Source organism: Zootoca vivipara, chromosome 17 (genome assembly GCF_963506605.1).
Source record: "Zootoca vivipara chromosome 17, rZooViv1.1, whole genome shotgun sequence".
NCBI classification, from domain to species: domain Eukaryota; kingdom Metazoa; phylum Chordata; class Lepidosauria; order Squamata; family Lacertidae; genus Zootoca; species Zootoca vivipara.
In genome coordinates this window covers 15,452,204-15,473,352 of record NC_083292.1, presented here as the reverse complement: position 1 = coordinate 15,473,352, position 21,149 = coordinate 15,452,204, and the positions used below count along the sequence as shown (strand labels likewise).

The 21,149-nt window shown below is 41.3% G+C and overlaps 1 protein-coding gene across 4 annotated transcripts in view; it reads left to right on the top strand.

Annotated features, from left to right (window-relative positions):
- The window catches only part of SPECC1L (sperm antigen with calponin homology and coiled-coil domains 1 like), a 55,381-nt gene that overhangs the window by 11,932 nt on the left and 22,300 nt on the right, over positions 1-21,149 (top strand). For 3 of the 4 annotated variants that reach the window (XM_035098010.2, XM_060269705.1, XM_035098009.2), the window contains 8 exons: positions 2,355-2,508; positions 2,982-4,615; positions 6,603-6,810; positions 12,475-12,548; positions 12,718-12,893; positions 14,244-14,407; positions 15,346-15,437; positions 16,896-16,986. In XM_035098010.2, the coding sequence (XP_034953901.1) occupies positions 2,355-2,508; positions 2,982-4,615; positions 6,603-6,810; positions 12,475-12,548; positions 12,718-12,893; positions 14,244-14,407; positions 15,346-15,437; positions 16,896-16,986 (2,593 nt within the window). The remainder of the gene's footprint in view (positions 1-2,354; positions 2,509-2,981; positions 4,616-6,602; positions 6,811-12,474; positions 12,549-12,717; positions 12,894-14,243; positions 14,408-15,345; positions 15,438-16,895; positions 16,987-21,149) is intronic. The other variant, XM_060269706.1, reaches the window with a different exon arrangement.

The following is a 21,149-nucleotide window of genomic DNA, read 5'->3' as shown; positions in this document are numbered from 1 at the left end:
AGAAAGCTTGCATCATCTCATTGAAAATTATGAACCATTGGTGCATAAATGATTTTAATAAGTCGCCCTGCAGTGTGAAAAAAATCTCTTTTGCTTACTGATTCTACTTAGATTACATTTCAGCCAGTTCTGCCTTTCCAGTGTGTTGAAAAAGCCCTGTGATGTTTCTTACGTTTAGTAGAATAGTAGTGTTTGCTCTTGAATGAAGGAACCTGTTCTGCTGGCTTTGGAGGTGGTAATCTAGACTAGAGGCAGTCTGTAGGGAAAAATACTGTGTTTATTAGAGTCCCTCAGAAAGGGAAATACTGCAAACGACAAACAAGAGAGGCCTTAGTGTGTCCTCCAACACACTAATCCAGGCACCCCCAAACTGCAGCCCTCCAGATGTTTTGGCCTACAACTCCCATGATCCCTAGCTAACAGGACCAGTGGTCGGGGAAGATGGGAATTGTAGTCCAAAACATCTGGAGGGCTGAAGTTTGGGGATGCCTGCACTAATCCCAACCCTTCTGATTTCCCAGCTGTTGTCTTCTCCCATACCCTTCAAGTATTTAGATCAGAAAAATATCCCTGTACACTAGTCTGCTTATATGGAGGAGTACATCTCAGGAGGGAGGGAGAGACTGTATGGCAAAGCACTGGGAAAAAGATTCTTCAGTCCATTCAGTAGTTTCAGCATTTAGAAACCCGAAGCATGACTAATGTTGTTGAATTTTTTTCAGTGTAGATTTTTCCAGGCTGAATCATACTAGAGTTTTTACAACTTGACCCATTTGGCTCAGCAATGCACAGTTGTTACCTACATAGCATGTCTATAATTAATCTACTTAACATACCTTTTTACTAGGTGTGGTAGAAATGCAAACTGGCAGGAAGTTTCAACCTGTATGGTCTTGCTGGCACAAGCTCTTGGTTATGCCAGATAAACCACAATAAGAAATTATCAAAGGATGTGCAATTTGCTCTATTGTATCTTTGTGAACCATTAATTTCTTGAGTACTTAAACGTCATGAGGCCTTTCTGAATAGATTAGATGTGAGTGTTCTCAGCTGCTGGTAATGCAAAACCAAAGATTTTCTTAAACCTCTTCTTGCTGATAAAGGGTTGCAATAATAAAGATCACAGTGCCTGAAGAAACATAATTACACATGTAAGAATGAAAAATTGTGCTTATAGTGGAATTGATTTAAAAGTATCCAATGAAAAACATTTTTAGTGACAAAATGTATTGTTCCAGTTTCAGAAACATGGCATTTAAAAATAAAACCTGACATAAGCATTGCAGAACAAAACCTCATATGTAATATTGACCAAATTAAATACTGAATTTGATACTTATTCCATGAATTCAGAATATTTTAATGCATATGTACAGTTTTAATTATATCAATGTTTAATAGTTCTTAATGATTTTTCCATGTTTTTAGCTATTATTATTTTTATCTGTAAGTTTAATAATAATAGTAATAATAGTAATATAATTGAAGGGTTGGGCTAAAGCAGATCTCAATGATTAGTTGGTCCCATGATGTTGGAGCTACTGCAGAGAAGGCCCTGCACCATGTCTCAACCAATCGGACCTCTGTTATTGACTGGACTCTGAACAAGGCTTGGTGTCCAGTTGCCAGATGTGGGTGGTCCCTGAAGAATAGGCAATACCTTGTCAAAATAGGCTGGATAAAATTGATTCCTTGATACAGCAGTTAGTGTGGGAATCCCGTAGTAATGCCACATCAAGGAGTAACCCCAGGCAGTGTACTTGGTCCTTCAGAGTTGGTAAGACACCTTTGGTTCACAGGCATTCCTACTTCTTTCAGACATTGGAAAGGAATTTGTTCCTGGTTTGTCTTACACACAATCATTCCAGGCTGCCCTAAGGCTCATGCTTGGATAACAGAAGCTGCTTTGGGAATCTGTTATGCGTGGATACATTCAGCAGCAATTCCCATTCTCACAGTAGCTGGAAAAAGTGGTACCAGAGTGTCAAAAATTGATGCTGCTTTTCATGAATTGCTCATTTGCACTCAAGCTTTGCCATGCAATCATGGGGGCACATGTTGCCAATGATGAGTCAGAATTGTTGCTGTATAGGAGTAATCCATATTCTGCTTTCTTCAAAATGAAGTATTTTTAACAATTCAATTTTATATTGTGCCTATGCAAAAAATTAACTACGATACTTTCTCCCATTTTAAATACATGGATTCATCATGTATTAAATGTGAATTAATCCCTGGCTTTTTATTACTAGCTTCATATATGAAACTAGTCTGTTTTTTTTAACAGTGACTTAATTTTGAGTTGCTTCTGACCTTTGTACCTTCTGTCAAACCACCCTTGAAATTTTATCCAGACAAAGAGCAATGATGATCTTTTAGCTGGGATGGCTGGAGGGGTTAATATGAGCAACGGTGTCAAGGGAAAGAAGAGCACTTGCACTTCGACAGGGCCTTCCACTGCAGGGACCACCATGAACAACCTGGAGAATAAATCCAAGCCTGTTACAGGTAAAGAAGCATATGGCATTGAATATGTTTTCCCTGCCCTTTAGACGACAACCCCATTTGTCAAACCATGGTTTGTTTAACTATGAATTGTCCCACAGACAATCCCACAAACCATGGCTTGTTTCCCCCAATTTGGTTTTGTTTCCAATTGCTTGTGCCTTTATAGCTTGATGAGTGCCTGGAGTAGGGTGGTCAAACAAACCATGGTTAAGGGAGGCCAAACCTTAGTTAAAACTAGCCAAGTTTGTAATCTATTAAGTGAAATTAATTTACAGTACCTTAGAAGTACATTTTTGGATCCCTGTTTCACTGCCTCTGTTATGGAATGTATATACATGTCTGTTACTAATTGATTTCCAAGTATGCAGATGAGACTTCATTGTCATGTGATCCTGGATACCTCATTGACTTGTATAAAATCACATCCTTCCTTGCCAGCTTAATATTTTTTCTAACCTTTTAAATCAATACAGGTACAACTTCTGCAGCAAAGCGTAGCACTTCGGCTGGGAATAAGGAATCCAACTCTTCTCGAGAAAGAATTCGTGACCGTTCGCGGCTGACACAAAGCAAAAAATTGCCACTAGCTGGGCAGACAAGCAATGATACCGTCCTTGCAAAACGCTCCCGTAGCCGTGCTAACCCAGACTCTGATATTCGCATGAGCAAATCTAAATCAGACAATCAGATCAGTGACAAATCTGTTCTGGAAGCAAAAGTAAAAGATCTTTTGACTTTGGCCAAAACAAAAGATGTAGAGATCTTACACTTGAGGAATGAACTCAGAGAAATGCGTGCTCAGCTTGGCCTAAATGAAGATCAGTTTGAGGGAGTTGAGAAATCTGAGGAGAAAGAAACCATCGTCGTCCACCAGCCAACTGACGTTGAGTCCACATTATTGCAGTTGCAAGAACAGAACACTGCCATCCGGGAGGAGCTCAACCAGTTGAAAAATGAGAATCGGATGTTGAAGGACAGGCTAAACGCATTGGGGTTTTCTTTGGAGCAAAGGCTGGACAACTCTGAAAAGCTGTTTGGCTACCAGTCTTTGAGCCCAGAAATGACAGCTGGAAGCCATAGTGATGGTGGGGGTACCCTCACTTCCTCAGTAGAAGGTTCTGCCCCTGGTTCAATGGAAGATCTTCTGACTCATGACGAGAACACCTTGATGGACAATCAGCACAGTAACTCCATGGATAACTTGGACAGTGAGTGCAGTGAAGTTTATCAGCCGCTCACTTCAAGTGATGATGCCTTGGACGCTCCATCCTCTTCAGAGTCTGAGGGTGTGCCAAGCATAGAAAGGTCAAGGAAAGGGAGCAGTGGCAATGCCAGTGAAGTATCTGTGGCTTGCTTGACGGAGCGGATACACCAGATGGAAGAGAACCATCATAGCACAGCCGAGGAACTTCAAGCCACTCTACAGGAACTTGCAGACTTGCAGCAGATTACACAAGAGTTGAACAGTGAGAACGAAAGGCTTGGTGAAGAAAAGGTTATTCTTATGGAGTCTTTGTGCCAGCAGAGTGATAAGTTGGAACATTTTAGCCGGCAGATTGAGTACTTTCGCTCCCTTTTAGACGAGCATCATATATCTTACGTTATTGATGAAGACATGAAAAGCGGGCGCTACATGGAGTTGGAGCAACGCTACATGGACCTTGCAGAGAATGCACGTTTTGAAAGAGAGCAACTCCTCGGCGTCCAGCAGCATCTGAGCAACACTTTGAAGATGGCAGAACAAGATAACAAGGAAGCTCAGGAGATGATCGGGGCGCTGAAGGAACGGAATCACCATATGGAACGAATTATTGAGTCGGAACAGAAAAGCAAGACCGCTCTAGCAGCCACTTTGGATGAGTACAAAGCCACAGTTGCCAGTGACCAGATCGAGATGAACCGGCTGAAATCCCAGCTAGACCATGAGAAGCAGAAAGTTGCTGAGCTGTATTCCATACACAATTCTGGTGACAAATCGGACATACAAGACTTGCTAGAGAGTGTCAGGCTTGACAAGGAGAAAGCAGAGACGTTAGCCAGCAGCCTGCAAGAGGAGCTCGCTCATACGCGTAATGATGCCAACCGCCTACAAGACGCCATTGCAAAGGTAATGTTTAAAAAATGTAATTAAAGAAGAGAACATTCCAAATCTCCTTGTGTTCTCTGCAGCCTTTGGGGGAGTATGTGAAGGCATGTGGGAGGGTGGGGGTGGGGGGACAATTCAAGCAGCTGATTTAGACATTAGCCAGATCATGTTGACTGCATGGTTACTTTCATGAGTCGTTTAGTTTTATTCCTGTTACTAAACTTAAATCCTGTGCTTAGAATTGAATTCATGAGTCCTGGGCTGTGTTTTCTGTAGCATGAAACTGTTGCATGCTGGATGTTTAGTTTGCCCTTACATCTTCTATGAGGGTGGGGTTGATTGTTGGTATGAGCAGACTGGTTGATACACAGCATTGAGGGTAGTTTTATGCTGATTTGTCGCTTCATTTCTCATAATTCACAAGACGGTCGACTGTTCATAGATTCAGATACAGCTCAAGTTTCACAGCTGTGAGGTTTGCATAAGCTAGTATGAAGTCTTAACTCTATGCACTAAAGCATCCTTACTGATTAACTTTATAATAGATTACTTGGCACTGCCAAATGTCAGAGTTGGTATATTTAAACCTTTCCTGATTGTGTTTCTTTGCTACTTTTCCATCTTGTGGTATCATAAGGACTTTAGCAAAGCCTTGCAGCTGGATTGAACCAAAGGAGGCTGTTCTAGTTCAGCATCCTGTTTCCCATAGCCAACCAGATGCCTCCTCTGGGAAGCCTAATAGCAGAGCATGAGGGCAATAGCTCTCTTCCACAGTTGTTCTCCAGCCACTGGTGTCCGGAGGCATGTACTGCTGCCGATCCTGGAGGGTAGCATATCCATTATATTATTTTTTTTCTTTTTTTTCATGTCAAAGAGACATTGGAGGTGCATAGCAGTCAATAGGTTGTCAAATCATACTTGTAATGGATGGAAGTTCCACAACCAGGGTACCACAAGGCAGAAGGCACTATTGCAGGTCACTGCATAGTGTGCCGCAATCATAGATGCTATCTTGAATAGGGCTGCCCTGCCAATCTTAATGCCTGGTTATCAAATATTGGGAGAGACATTCCTTCAGGTTCTTAGGTTTAAAACAGTGTAGGGATTTAAATATCAGAACCTTAAATTGGACTCAGTTGAAATAAAGCAGCTGGTTCAGTTCTTTAAGATCAGCGTAATAGGTTTCTCAGAGGCCTGGCAGCTGTGTCCTGCACTACCTGCAGCTCCTGGACAACCTTCAAGGGCAGCCCCCTATATAGCATATTGCTGTAGTTTAGTCAGGAAGCTATCAGAGCATGCTTCAAATTCCTTGATGACTTTTCCCAATTGTCTTCATATAGATGTTAAAGAGCTGGACATGAGATGGAACACTGCAGGTCTCCACAAGACAAGTGCCAGGGGGGGGTGCCATGCTGTTCTCTGGTAGCGGTCCTGCAGATAGAAGCAGAGCCACCATAACACAGTGCTCCAGAAGGGTAGCATGGTCGTTGGGAGTAAAAGCTGCTGAGAGGTCCAGAAGAACTAAGTCACATTCCTCCTTCTCGCAATCAGGGTTATCACTCAGGGCAACTAAGGCTGTTGAAGTATGAAGATTGAAATGAAATCTAGATAAACAGAGTTCACTGTAGCCAACATGACAACAATGGCATTGTGATAGCATTATCATCCATACATTTGTCTATTTCTCCTTTGTAGCATTCCAGGATGAGGGCCATCATCACACCTTAGGGCAGCAGATTCTGCAGATTAATTGTGCACTTTGTGAATAAGTACTTCTTTTTGTCTGCCTCGAATCTTCTGCCATTCATTTTAACAGGATGCCCCATTGGGTCCTAATATTATGAGGGAGGGAGGGAGAAAAAAGGCCTAGCATGAGGAGGCAGAATTCTGAGCTGGAGACCAGTCCTGCTCAAAGCTACTTGAGTGGGTTTCTATGAGTTGTGTTATTTGGGAAAGGCATTCACAGAAGTAAGAGTTTGTGTGCATGTTGGGTGTGTTTTTTAACCAGATAGAAGATGAATATAGAGCTTTCCAAGAAGAAGCAAAAAAGCAAATTGAGGACCTGAATATTACCTTGGAAAAACTTCGGACCGATCTGGATGAAAAAGAAACAGAAAGGAGTGATATGAAGGAAACCATATTTGAACTGGAAGATGAAGTAGAGCAGCATCGAGCGGTAAAACTCCACGACAATCTCATTATATCTGACCTGGAGAGTAAGTAGTTTTTGTTTCAGTTACACTTTCTGGTTGTAGTCCTATGTTTGTTTGGTTTTTAATGCATCAAATTAGCTTACAGCTGAGTCATCATCATTTTATTTGTATGCTGCCTTTCCACAGTTAAAAACAATGCTCAAGGCAGCTTACAACATGACAAGATTTAAATAATTACAAATGGAATTACAAATGGAAAACAATTTCCACATAAATCAAAATCTAAAACTAAGAATACAGCATTAATATCACAGTTTAAAATGACATAGATATGTTTTGTATGTTCCAGGCAGGTGTTGCTGATGAAATTTACCCTGTTGGGAGAACTTTCATATCAAACAAATAAAAGGATTCTTTAGTTGTGATTTCTGCATTGCAGGGGGATGGACAGGATGTTTCTTGGGGTCCCTTCCAACTCTCTAGTTCTAAGACTCTATGAACACAGTTTTATATACACATTTATATCAAAATACATAGTCCTCCTTTCTTTTCAGATGCAATGCTCAGGGAGTAACTAGCCTTTATCCAGAAGACTTTGCTTTTAACATTAATCTGCTTGGCACCTGTGCCATCATGCAGTCTCACAAGAGTCCACCTTGTTCACTGTGCTGTTCAACATTTCTATGAGACCCAAGTGTTCAGTGTTGCCTGGAGATGTGGAGTAGCATGTCAGTGGATGCTGATGGTACTCAGCTCAGACCCCACTGGGTTGAACAGCCCTCCCCAAGCATCACTTTCTGGAAACAACCATCCAAGTGGGATCGGAACCACTGTGAAGCAGTGCCACCCACCCCTAACTCAGACAGCCTCTCCAGGAGGATATCATGGACAATGGTATTGAAAGCTGCTGAGAGATAAAGGAGAATGAACTGGGACACATTTCCTCTGTGTGTCTCCCAACAGAAGTCATCATATAGGACAACCAAAGCAGTTTCTGTGTCAAAGCCAGGCTTACATCCTGATTGCAACGGATCTAGAAAATTGGTTTCTTCTCAAAATGTCTGGATCTGGTTCACAACTCCTACTCAAGAACCTTGTCCAACAAAGGGAGATTGGCAACTCTCCGGTAATTACTTAGATTTTGCAAATCCAGGGAGGGTTTCTTAAGGAGTGATTTTACCACTGCCTCCTTCAAGCAGGCAGGGACCACCCCTTCTCGCAAGGAGGCATTTATCACCTGTTCCCTCCCTACTACAGTGGTGCCTCGCTAGACGAATTTAATTCATTCCACGGGTCTTTTCTTATAACGAAAAATTCATCTAGCGAATCCCATAGGAATGCATTGAATTTTTTTTGAATTTTTTTTTTTGCCCATAGGAACGCATTAATTGAATTTCAATGCATTCCTATGGGAAACCGCGATTCGCTAGACGAATTTTTCATAAAACGGATTCGTCTAGCGAGGCAACCTCTGCTCGAAAAATCCTTTCATTAAGCGGAAATTTCGTTAAGCAGGGCATTCGTTAAGCGAGGCACCACTGTACTACCAACAAGGGCTAGGATCCAGAGCACAAGTGGTCACCCTGACTGATCCAAGCACCTTGTCCACATCCTCAAGCCTTACATCTCTTCTGCCAGCCACAATTTCTGAAGAGGAATAATCTGGCCATTGTAATCTACGATAGTCATTTATTGAATTCCAGAAAATGATTTGAAAACTGGGATAAGTGCAGGATACAAATAGGGTTTTAATAGAGGCAGCTGGTTTAGACCATACCTCATCATATTTGATTGCCTGTTTGCTTCCAAGCCTTATTTCCAGGGCCAGTACTTGCTTCAATAAAGCCCCTAATGACTCGAGGCCCAGGAACAGCTGCTCCCTTATCAACCAGCTTGTGCCATCTAAGGCCCTTCTTTCAGTGCCACCTTTATTGGATATGAAGTGAGTGTCAACAAGGGAGGCAGGTTTTTTAAGGGGGTGTGTGTGTCCTGTGCTGCCCCACCCCAAGGAAGCTCCCCTGGCCACACTGCTTGCTGTTAGATAACAGATTAAAGAAACCAACAACAATTGTTCACACAGACATTTTAATTTGTTGAACTGTTTTACTGATTGTTTAAGCATTTTATTGTTTTTATATTTTGGCATGAAAAGCAACAACTGTAAACTGCACTGGAATCTTTTTACAGAATATAAAAAATATTTCCAATAAATAAGATGGCTATTAGAAACAGTGGATTGGCTCATTTTCTTTCCCCTTCTCAAGGCTCTGCTTTCAGGAGTGCTGCTTACAGCAAGGCCATATAAGGGCAATTACACAACAGGGTTTCAACTTCAGTGCTTTCATGAAATAAGCATGGGACCTGCTCTTACACTTTGACCCGTCTTATTTCTTTGGGGAAACAAATGCAATTGGTGCAGCATTTGGAGGTGAGGTGCCTTGTTCCCTGTAGATTTGGCACAAGCAGTGATATCAAGAGTCCCACTCAATATTCTGCTCATGCAACAGGACTTTATCTTTGCCCCCCCCCCCAACAATTGATTTTCAAAGGAGCACAGCTTGACCTATGAAGTTGCAGTTTCTGCTTAACTCCTGTGATTCTCCTGTGTTTTCAGTGGGAAGACTGCAGAACAGCTGCTAGTTTGGTTGATCCTTTGCTGGTTCTCATCCAGTGTAAACACATAATGTAGACAAGCACTTCATTTGAAATGAAGTCAGTAATCCAGGAAGAAACTGAAAGCTGTATCAAGTGGCTGCTTGTATCCTGTAGTTATGGAAAAGGCAGAAGGATGACACCTTGTGGGACTACTAGCACAGTTTGTGCCCTGGAAAACATTGGAGCACAGGAAACAGAAAATGCAAACTATGGTTACAGTATTTTGTTAGTGAATCTGGAGATTATTAAACTTCCATGCAGGAAATATTGGAGCGGGCACATTTGCTCACACCCCTCCTTGGTGTCTTGTTTTTCTCTCTGCCCCCTGCTTGGAAGGGAGATACAAAGATGCAAATTCTCATCCCCCCCCCCAAAAAAAAGGTGACAAAAGGGTATGACATACAATAAAGAAACTACTAACTTCTGGCTCATGTGTTCCGTAAGGGCAGAATAAATTTGGTGATGGTGATTTGCCATGCACTTTGTGTGGTTGCTTTTTAACTTCAGGCTTTGATGCCTAAGATTTTTTTATCAGTGGAAGCTCAGTGGTGTAGATAAGATACTTCTCCGTCTCTCTTCCACAAGTAGTAGGTAGGGGAAAGCGAGTGCACTTCTGTCAAAGGATATTAGCTGGGAATAATATTTTAATAGTGTCCACATGAGTAGCCCAAACTGCACAGTGGTTCCCATGTTTGTTCTGACCTAAGCACATAGTGCCATATTCAACCTTTGGCACATTGAAGCATTTCTGCTTGGATGTCTGATGGAACAAGAATGTTTGAGCTCTATCTTCATGGACAGCAATGGAGCAGAAGAGACTATTATTCAAATTGGGCCTTTGCTTTTTCATTCAACAGTACACTAGATGGCGTACTTGAGTTTTCAAAGCTGACACCTGTGTTCTTGAAGTCCTGAACTTTTAACAAACCATGGCAAGTTTGAAACAATTCTCCACTATTTGTAAAGCAAATCTTAAATGGGTATATTTTCTCCTTGTGATTAGCTGTGTTCTTTAATCTTCAAAATCAGCATTATATTTGTATACTGTATTGCCTGATTACCAGGGCTGCAACATATGCAATATATTATTAATCATGCACTTTACATGCTTTTAATATGTATGATGGTGCAGCATACATTAATAACACAATGTGAAATGCAACCCTAAACATTATCCCTTTCAGATTTAAGGTACTCATAGCATAATTAGAGTTGAACCTGGTGTGTGTTGCAAGTAAGTTAGTTGTTGTAAGGATTGCCTTGTTGGATCAGGCCAGTGGTCCATGTAGTCCAACATCCGTATTTCACCTGTTGCCTTGATGGAAAGCTCGCAAGACCTGAGCACAAGACCACTCCCCCCCTTCCTGTGGCTTCCAGCAACTGGTATTCAGAAGCATTACTGCCTCTGGCACACAATTTAAGAAAATATTGCTTGGAATCAGAGACCAATTTAAGATACATCAAGGGTTTGTGGGGGTTCACTAGGGTAGCCTAAGATGTACGTTGATGGTTTGAGGAAAAACACTGCCAGCATAATGATCTATAAAGAGCCTGAACTGAACTGCATAATTTATTATGGTTTATGTTTCTACTACCTTGCATTTTTGCAACTTGCCTGTTCATACACAGTGCTGTGGAAGGAATGTTTTCCCAAGCATCAGCAATATACTTTTCAGAAATTCTGTGTGCTCATCGCAGATTCCTTCTTGAAAGTGCATCCGGTATTAAGAGGCTTGTAGAGTTAGTGTAAGTTCGAAAAACCTTTTAAGAAAAATCCTAAGAGGGTCTGAGAAATACCCCAAATGGCCCAGTGAGGACTGAGCATGCTTAGCGGCCAGGGATGTTGAGTGAAGTGGTGAGGTGCACAGAAAATCTCTCTGTGTGTGCGTAGAATGAAATGCAGTATCATTTTCAGTAAAGAGGATGTAGCTGAGAAGAGCACTCCAGAAGGACATGCAGCATTGCAAGGTGGTCCTACTTGTATCACCTGTATTCAGCTTCATCAGTATTTCTGCTATAATCACACAGTTCTCAAATCTTCAGATGCCTCAAATCTTCAAATATCTAAAGGGCTGTCACATGGAGCAAGCTTGTTTTCTTCTGCTCCTGCATTGCAAGGGTAGGACTCAAACCAATCGCTTCAAGTTACAAGACAAGAGTTTCCAACTAATCATCAGGAAGAGCTTTCTGACAGCAAGAGCTGTTCAGCAATGGAACAGACTATGTCGGGAGGTTGTGGACTCTCTTTCATTGGGAATCTAAGCAGAGGTTGGATGGCCATCTGTCATGGATTATTTAATTGAGATTCCTGCATTGCATGGGATTGGACTAATTGACCCTCAGGACCCCTTCTAACTTTACAATTCTATGATTCTGTCATTGAAGCAAATATTAAATCGGAAGTTGGTCATGGTCAAATGGCATACTCTCTTTGTGTAGCTAGTACAAGGCTACAGGGGCATTTTTAATCTGACAGATTTCACTGTCTGTATTTTAAAAAGGCAACCTGATGCAGCTGCAAGGCAGCATTGACCCTGCAGTGCATCTCCCTTAAATCATTTGCTTGGGTCTAGTAATTGTGTCTAGTGATTGATAACATTCAAAAAAGAAAGCACTGTGGTGGGGAAGGTGGAGATACTTGTCTTCTACTGAAAGCACAAGCAAAGGAAAGTCACCTGCGAGTAAGAACCATTGGACTCAGTGGGATTTACTTTTGAGTAGCCATTAATAAGATTCTGTTGGTAGTGCTTTTTTATGGACAACACGGATAATTTTAAGAAAGTGTTAGTGGCATTATAATTTTTTTCCACAGGAAAAACCCCTTGTCATTGGCATTTTTTCCTATGCATACATACTTCATATTATGAGGTCCAGGCTTGTTTTTTTATATTATTATTATTAATAGCTATGAAATGTAAGAGAGAGAAACCTAGAGTTCTAGAACTAATTCGTTGAACTTCCCTTTGAATGCATTAAAAGCAGTAAATATTTCCTTTGGGCTTTGGTGAAGTGTTTGCCTGTAAATAGCTTTTTTTAAAATTCTACCTGATATATTTGGTTTTGTTTTCCCAGATACTGTTAAAAAGCTTCAAGACCAAAAGCATGATATGGAAAGAGAGATCAAGACTCTGCACAGACGACTCAGGGTATATAAGCCAGTTCAATATATAGTGGTTTGGGGTAGAGGTGCATCGGGTGTTTTATAGCAGTGCCTTTGGACTCCATTGCTGCTAATTATATTTTATTTAATCTGTTTATGTCCCACATATCATAGCATTCCAAAGCTGTACATTTCTTTTTCTGTTCCATTTTCAGGAGGAGTCTGCGGAATGGCGGCAGTTCCAAGCTGATTTGCAGACAGCTGTGGTCATAGCAAACGATATAAAATCTGAGGCTCAAGAAGAGATTGGAGACCTAAAGCGCAGGCTGCATGAAGCTCAAGAGAAGAACGAAAAACTCACAAAAGAGTTGGAGGAAATAAAATCACGCAAGTATGTGAATGACATTTTGGATTGATTCATTATATTTTCCTAAAACTAATTTAATCTCTGAAAGGTATTCAGCAAGAAACTGCATAGTAAAATGTTCCTGTCAACAAAAATATTTGTAAGTGTGTAAAACACACAAGCCACTCTACATGTAGGAAAAGGACAACAGATATTTGCCCTTAGACTGCACTTTTAAAATCTTTAAAACTTCTGCACATGCCTCTTGGAGGAGATTTAGAAAGGTGGCAACTCCATTCTCCCCACTGCACTGCCAAAGAAACGGCTCTCAGAGAAGACTAGCAGGTTCCAATGGGGTTACAGGGACAAGCTCCGTGCCACAGCTCTTCTGAATAGTGGGACATGGTGCCTTTTATGAGTGCCTGCCTTACCTCTGGTGAAACACTTCGGTATGGAGCAAAGTGGCAGGCAGCTTAATTAATTCCAGTGAGCAGCGTCTCTACCTCAGGCAAAGGTTCTATGTTGCTTTAGTATGCACCCTAATGTCTCACTTGGCAGAGTGAGGTACAAAAACACAGTATAGGGTTTTAGTTTCAAGGGTCTTCTGTTTAATTGGCATGAGTAGTCCCTCTAGTCCAAATGAATTTGTGGCAAGGCAGGGTGGAAAGAGAAAAGCAACTGCATCTTCACTGGCTGATGGATGGGGCCAGGTTAGTCTCCCCCTTGCCATTATGCACTGCCTGGGAGGCTAGGGTAGCAGCTTCTCAGTGGCTGTGGTTTCCTGGCCAGTGGCCAAGATCAGGGAGTGCCTCCCTTCAGCTCTGCTGCCCCAGGTAATTTCAACCCAAGGCATAAAAATCCTTACTATATAAATACAATTGATGCCCTTCCCCACCCCTTTCTCCAAAAATTAATTATGAAACTCTCTTTCAAATGACTTTCCGTTTCAAACTCGCCCTCTGGCTTTGTAGCCTGTTGGAAGATTTGAGCCACTCCAAGTAGACTTCCCAGTGTAGCAGATGCCCTTCAGACATGTCCTCATGAATGAGTCAGTTGCTTAAGCACAGTCTAGTGGGAAGAATTCAAAGTTCCTTAGCAGTGGGCTAGCTGTACTTGCACTAGAGGAATTGCTTGTGCAAGAGAAGGCACAGGAAGCTGGCATGGTTCTTGTGACTGGTTGTGTAGCACATTGCAAATACAAGCTTCTGCTAGCGCAACTTTTGTACTGGATTCATATTGCACAACCATCATTCTCACCCTTGTGTCAGCACAGCAGCCCTTGTGCTGGCGGTCAGAGCACTGAACCCATGCCAGATCATTTTATAGTATCTTGACAACTATAAAATGCCAGATCATTTTATAGTATCTTGACAACTGTCTTCCCCTGATATTCAGGCAAGAAGAAGAACGTGGCCGCGTTTACAATTACATGAATGCTGTTGAAAGAGACTTAGCAGCTCTGAGGCAAGGAATGGGTTTGAGTCGCAGGTCATCCACTTCTTCAGAGCCAACGCCCACTGTAAAAACTCTCATCAAATCCTTTGACAGTGCCTCACAAGGTAATTATTTTTTTTTTGGTACCTGCATAAACTTAGTGCAATTTTGTTTGGAAGCGCCACCATTTTGAACAGAACAAGCACTCCATGCATACATCAGTAGAATGTAGAACTTTTTTTTTCGAGGGAACTCCAGCCGGGTGATGATACTTGTGGAAATGTATTGGATAATATGTGCTTCAGTTTTGCAAGTCCAAAACCATGCACCCGAGTTTAAAAGTTTCTTGTTGTTCTGAGGCTTTGAATATATGGCAATCCTTATTTATCTAAGTTTTCTACCTTTTCTTAAGCTGCTTCATCTTAGTCCACAATGTGCTGGCGACTCCACAATGTGTTGAAGACTCCACAAAGTCTTCAAAAACTTACTGTTATTATAGTTGAATCCATGTATTTCCTTGTTAGGCTTCTGTGGCACTTAATGATGTTCAGATATAAAAATTCATCTGGGCTTATAAGAATCTGTTTATAAAAAAGGCACATTTTAGCTTTAGATAAGGAAACTCCTCCTTGGGCAAGCTGCATAGGTTACTTGTCTTATATCTTTGTGTTCTTTGCATGTTATGAAAACAGAACTTGGCCAGATTTTGCAGGCCTCGCTACAGGAGGACATGGCTAAAATCTAGGATATGTGAAATTGGTAAACAGCTGCCAGTCACACTTGGGTCACTCACTTCTGATGAGAAAAGGTTTTACTCTGCAATCTTGTGCCATAAGTGAAAAACATGCAAAACTGTTGCTCTTAATTGATGTTTCTTTTTCTTTTTTTTTATATTGGGATATTTAAACTAGATGTTTTAATGTTAATTGAATTTTTCTTTTTTTAAAGGAACTTGTCTGCTATTAATGTAAGCTGCCTTGGAATGGCACTGCTCTTGAAAGGCTGCTTAAAAATACCTGAAAGCAATCATACTTACCCCTGTTTATTTTGTTGTTTTTGGTAGTTCCTGGTCCAGCTGCAGCTACAATGCCTCGTACCCCCCTGAGCCCAAGTCCTCTGAAAACCCCTCCTGCAGCAGCAGTATCGCCAATGCAGGTAAATGTGTGTTTACTAACTGGAAGAGACTCTGTGAAGACTGATGTACAGTCGTAGCTTGGTTTTCAAACAGCTTAGTTCTCGAACGTTTTGGCTCCCGAACGCTGCATACCCAGAAGTGACTGTTCCGGTTTGTGAACTATTTTTGGAAGCCGAATGTCTGATTGGCCGCAGGAGCTTGCTACAGCCAATCAGAAGCCACTCTTTTGTTTCTGAACGTTTTGGAAGTCGGATGGACTTCCGTAACGGATTCCGTTTGACTTCCAAGGTACGACTGTATTGGAATTTGTAACAGCGCTAGCACGATGCAAAAATCAAGAGAGAAGGTTTTGCAGTACAAATTGTGCATTAAATTTTATTTGTCATTCATAATTGCGTCCTGACATTCTCCACAGATTTCAGAGTGACATACATGGATTTTCTCCTCTTTTTGATCCTCAACAACCATGTGAGGCAGGTTACATGGAGAAAGTGACTAGCACAGTTGACCTGGTGGCTAGATTCAGATGTAAGGTTTCCAATTCTGTCACAAAGGGTTTGGAGTGGCAATGAACTTGAATAGTCTTCCACCCACTCCCCCTATCCTCTCTTTCAGCCACTTAGTTTGTTCAGTCACAGATATCTGAACCTGCAAACTGAGACTTAAGTGCTTCCTACAAATTGGTTTGATGCTGGTGGGCAGTCTTGGTTTGTATCTGAAGAAGTGTGCATGCACACGAAAGCTCATACCAATGACAAACTTAGTTGGTCTCTAAGGTGCTACTGGAAGGAATTTTTTTATTTGGTTTGTTGAGAGTGCCTAAACAGTTTAAAGGTAGCACAAGGAAGCAGGTTTAACAAAGCAGGAAGTCACTGCTGCAACTGAGTGTGAGAGGAGAATGGAAGAGGAAAGAACATTCAAGCTTTTGCTTGTTCCCAGTCAGCAAAACCATGGTTTGTAAGACCTGGGAATGTTGCATTTGAATCTGGCCAGTGAGCTCCAGGGTGTTCCCTAGTTCTTGTTCCTTACAACTGTTATGTAATTTAGCCTTCAAACCAGTTGAGAGTACTTAGACCAGCAGTTCAGACATGAGGGCTATGATTATAGTAACTAAAATTCATTAAAATGCCCACCTGCTCTCTCACCAGACCTGTGAAGTAGGCTACCAAGTCACTTTTTATAAGCAGGGAACTGCAGACTCTAGTACTGTTGTGTTTACTGATTTTTAAAAAATTCTGATTCATGTTTTAAAGATTAATCACTGTTGGTTGTACTTAGTTGTACTCAAGCTGTAAACCTGATGACAGAAATAGTCCACATTGCTGGCTGTGCTGAATTTGAACCTATGTCCAGGGATCACAATAGCGCTTCTGTGTAGGTTTTGCTTGTCTTAATATTTTTTTGTAAAAGGCAGACAGGGTTGGTCATCATATTTGAAATAACTTATCTCACCATTGATAGTTCTTGTTTTCCTTCAGAGGCATTCCATAAGTGGACCAATATCTGCTTCCAAGCCCCTCACGACTCTGTCAGACAAAAGGCCAAGTTATGCAGAAATGCCAGTGCAAGGTAGGTGTTTTTCCTCTGTTAACATTACAGTAGTACCTCTCCTAATGCGCACCTCTGGTGTATCCTCTGGGATACGCACACAGCAAACCCAGAAGTATTTTTCTGGGTTTTGCCACGCACACATGCGCAGAAGCACTCTACCGCATGCATGTGCAGAAGTGCTCTACCACACCGCGCGCATGTGCACAAGCGCTCTACTGCACCACGCACATGCGCAGAACAGGCACCTCCGGTTGCAAAAACCTCAGGATCCAACCAGAGCTCTGGAATGGATCCCATCCGCAACCAGAGGTATTTCTCTAAAGCTCCCCCAGAGTTCTCCTGAGGTTAAAAAGAAAAGAAAACCACACTGAATAAGAGAGCATAAAAGAGGCTCTTTTGACACATGAGCTCCTTTTCTTTTGAGTACAGCAAAGTATTGTTCATAGGTAGGGCTTAATGTCCTTCATTGCCTTACCCCCGCTTCTCCAAAAGGAAGATGCAAAGCATAAAAACTCAATAACATACTGTTAATTAGAGCTATGTATTATTTCAATTTCCTTCTTTCCATGCTCACCTGATCTGTTTCCTTTTACTTTATGCCAGTTTGCACTGAGCTACACTGGGTAGAAGTGAGATGGGGAGGGCTAGACTGACTTTAAAAAAGGAAAACTACAAGAAATTATACTACCATATGGTCACAGTGGAATAATTGTTTGGGCAACAGGTGCATAGAAGCCATAAAGGCCACAGTCTTTGCAGATAAGGATACAGCACTTGGATATGCTAAAATCAATACTTATCAGTGCTTGTATAATTAAAAAAGCAAAGAAATGTTTTATTGTTATGAAAGCCACCTTAGGAGCTGGAGGAATCGTTTCCAAAGCAAAGCAACAAGTAACGCTAAAAACAGGCCCATCCCATGTATTTATAATCAAGTAGATTTTAGGAGCAATCACTAGCTGCCTTCCTAACATCTGGTTGTCAGTATGGTGTGTGAGAAAGAAAGAGGGAGGAAGAGGATGAGAGAGAGACTAAAATAGTACCGTATATGTGTATATAAGGCGACTGGACGTATAAGACGACCCCCTACTTTTCTAGTCAAAATACGGAGTTGCTGTAATGAGTATATTCCAAACTTCCAACGCACACCAAATAAAAATTTTCTGTATCTCTTCCAGACACCGAGGCGAGTGGGGGGGGGGGAGAGAGAGTAAGTGGCTGCCGCTTTCTTTCCATGCAGGGAGGAGGGAGAAAAGCCCCGCACGTCCCCTCTTCCTGCACGGAAAGAAAGCGGCAGCTGCTTACACGGTTGCTGCATATGGCAGGGATGTGGCCGTGGCTGTTTTTGAGCTCCCCCCACCGTATGCGGTGACTGCAGATCTTATACCCGGCGTATAAGACAACCCCCAACTTTTGAAAAGATTTTCCTGGGTTCAAAAGTCGTGTTATACGCCGGAATATACGGTACATTCCAGGTACTGTTCTGTTATTTTTCTGTTTTGTTTTGGCCTCCAATGTAGGACAAAACAAAAAAATTCCCCAGAAAACTGCTGTTCTCCACTTCTTGATTGTGGAGGAGTCAGCTGGCCAATTATGCATTGCTAAGATCTCTCTGGGCATCCTAACTAACTTCAGGAGGAAGTGAATGATGGGCTGGTGCCTGCATTTGTTGAAATGTCCCTTGCACGCTAGTGGAACTGCACTTGATAACTGCAGGAAAGTGTAGGAGCCTGTGTGGATTTGTCAAGAACATGGGTAGGTAATCTAAGGCCTGGGGGCCGGATCCAGCCCAATTGCCTTCTAAATCCGGCCCGCAGACGGTCCAGGAATCAGCATGTTTTTACATAAGTAGAATGTGCCCTTTTATTTAAAATGCATCTCTGGGTTATTTGCCTGGTGTTTTTACATGAGTAGAATGTGTGCTTTTATTTAAAATGAATCTCTGGGTTATTTGTGGGGCATAGGAATTAGTTCATTTCTTTTTTTTCAAAATATAGTCCGTTGCCCCACAAGGTCTGAGGGACAGTGGACCTGGTGGAAAAGTTTGCTGGGAGCAAGAACAAAGCTTGCTGGGAGAGGAAAGCAATTTGTTCTCTACTGCCACAGATATCAAGGCTAGAGCTAACTACCTAAGTTATGGGAAGGTAGATTTTGGTTCTTTGTTTAGATTATTTTTATACACCTGTGCTCAAGCCACAGGACACTTTACAACAGTATCAGATAAGATAAGATCAAATAGAATCCATAAAAACACACAGATGGCCAAGATGACAGCAGCGATTGGAAATATATCGAAACAAAAATGTAAAGCAGAATGGAAATATGTAGAAAATTACTTAATTAAAGAAAATGTAAATACAAATTTGGTGATATGCTTTGATTGAAATGTATACCAAAAAATATTATTATTATTATTATTATTATTATTATTATTATTATTTAATGAAGAGATTAGAGGAAAATATGGTATATTTATATGCTGATATTAGGTAAATAAGGAAATTTATAAGAAATTAAGATAAGATAAAGTAGGACAAAATAAAAACTGATAAAGGAAAACGATGTTCAAACAATTGGAAGTCAATTTTTTTTAAAATTGTTTGTATATATGTTTTTTGTATGTTTTTTTCCCTTTGTTTTTTGTAAGCTTTTTCCTTTATACGTATTGTGATTCTTTTTTCGCTTCTTTGTATTTTTTTCTTGATTTGCCTTTGTAATTTTTATAACGTATATAAATAAAGTGCACACACACACACGCACACAGTCCGTCAAGTACATAATACAGTAACTCATCGCAAGTCACTAAATAGCAATTTACCAATAGCAGAATCAACTAATCCATTGATCTTAACAATTCTGTGGCTGAAGAATGGTTCAAGAATGGCACCAATGCCTATTAGTGGGTGGTGGGTTCTGTCATCAGAGGCCTTCAGGCAGAAGAAGGGATATACTTCCTCTGGAATTCCTCTGTTGTACAGGGGTTGGGATAGCTGGCCTATAACTACTTGTGTGGCTCTTCCATTTACTTTCAGTGCTATCAGGGCAGTATTTTAATAATGTCCGTAACAAAAGGTAAGGCAATGTTGAAAAAGCCCTTTTTGTGTTGAAACAAGCATTATATTTATATGTTCACTGTTTACTTCTCCATTTCCTGTTGTAGGTCAACTTGTTCTGCCTATAAACTTTTCCTTTCAAAGTGCCCTTCCTGTAAGAATGAATAGCTCTCGTGTAATGGGTGTAGTTCTTTGATTTATGTCTGGGGGCTTTTAAAATAGAAATTTCTCAAGGATAGCTTTCTTAGGGCCAAGCAGTAGGCTTCCTTTTCTGTCTTGACAAATGTCACCTAAACACCTACAATGTAAAGATTTTCCAGGGATGAAATAGTGTTTTGTGCTAAGCTTTTATTCAGTTATGCTTTGAATAGCATTGGGGTGATTTAATACTCAGAAGTAAAGTAAATTTTAAACACACTTGATGTTTAACAGAAACTAATAAGGCACTCCCTACACTGTGGGTGGCCAACTTGTGGCATACCTGGCACAGACCTGTAGCCGTTTGTGTCCCTTTTGGACTGGGCCATTGTGTAGCATCAGGCTTGAACTTCAGTTATTAAAATAACTTATAGCCTACCTCTCCACTGCAGCTCAGGGCAGATTGCAACAGTTAAAATTAAATGAATATAAGCAATTAAACAGCTGAAATATATAGTAAAACAAAAGGAGAGGCAGCAGATAAAACAGCTTTTTAAAAAAACAAACAAACTCAGGATCAGTTTTAAAACCTTGTCCTAGCAGGTTTTAACAAAAATGTATTTGTTGGACCCAGACGGTCATGACAAAGCTAGCTGAATCTCCCATGACTAGAAGTTCCACAGCCAAGGAGGGGGCCATTTGAAAAGCTCTATCCCACAGACAAGCCAAATACCACCCGTACACAAAGAACGGCCTTCTCTCCCCCCCCCCCAAACCCATACACAAGGAGGCAGCTCCTAAAATACTCTGCACCCCAGGCTTTAAAGGGAATCACTAGCACCTTAAATTATGCCTGGAAACAACTGGTAACCAGTGCAATTGATGTAGTGTGCAAGTGCCAATCAGCATCCTTGCTGATGCATTCTGGGCCAGTTACCTGATTTCCAGCCAGTCAAAGGCATGGATGTTGTTGCATAGGTACTGTATTAG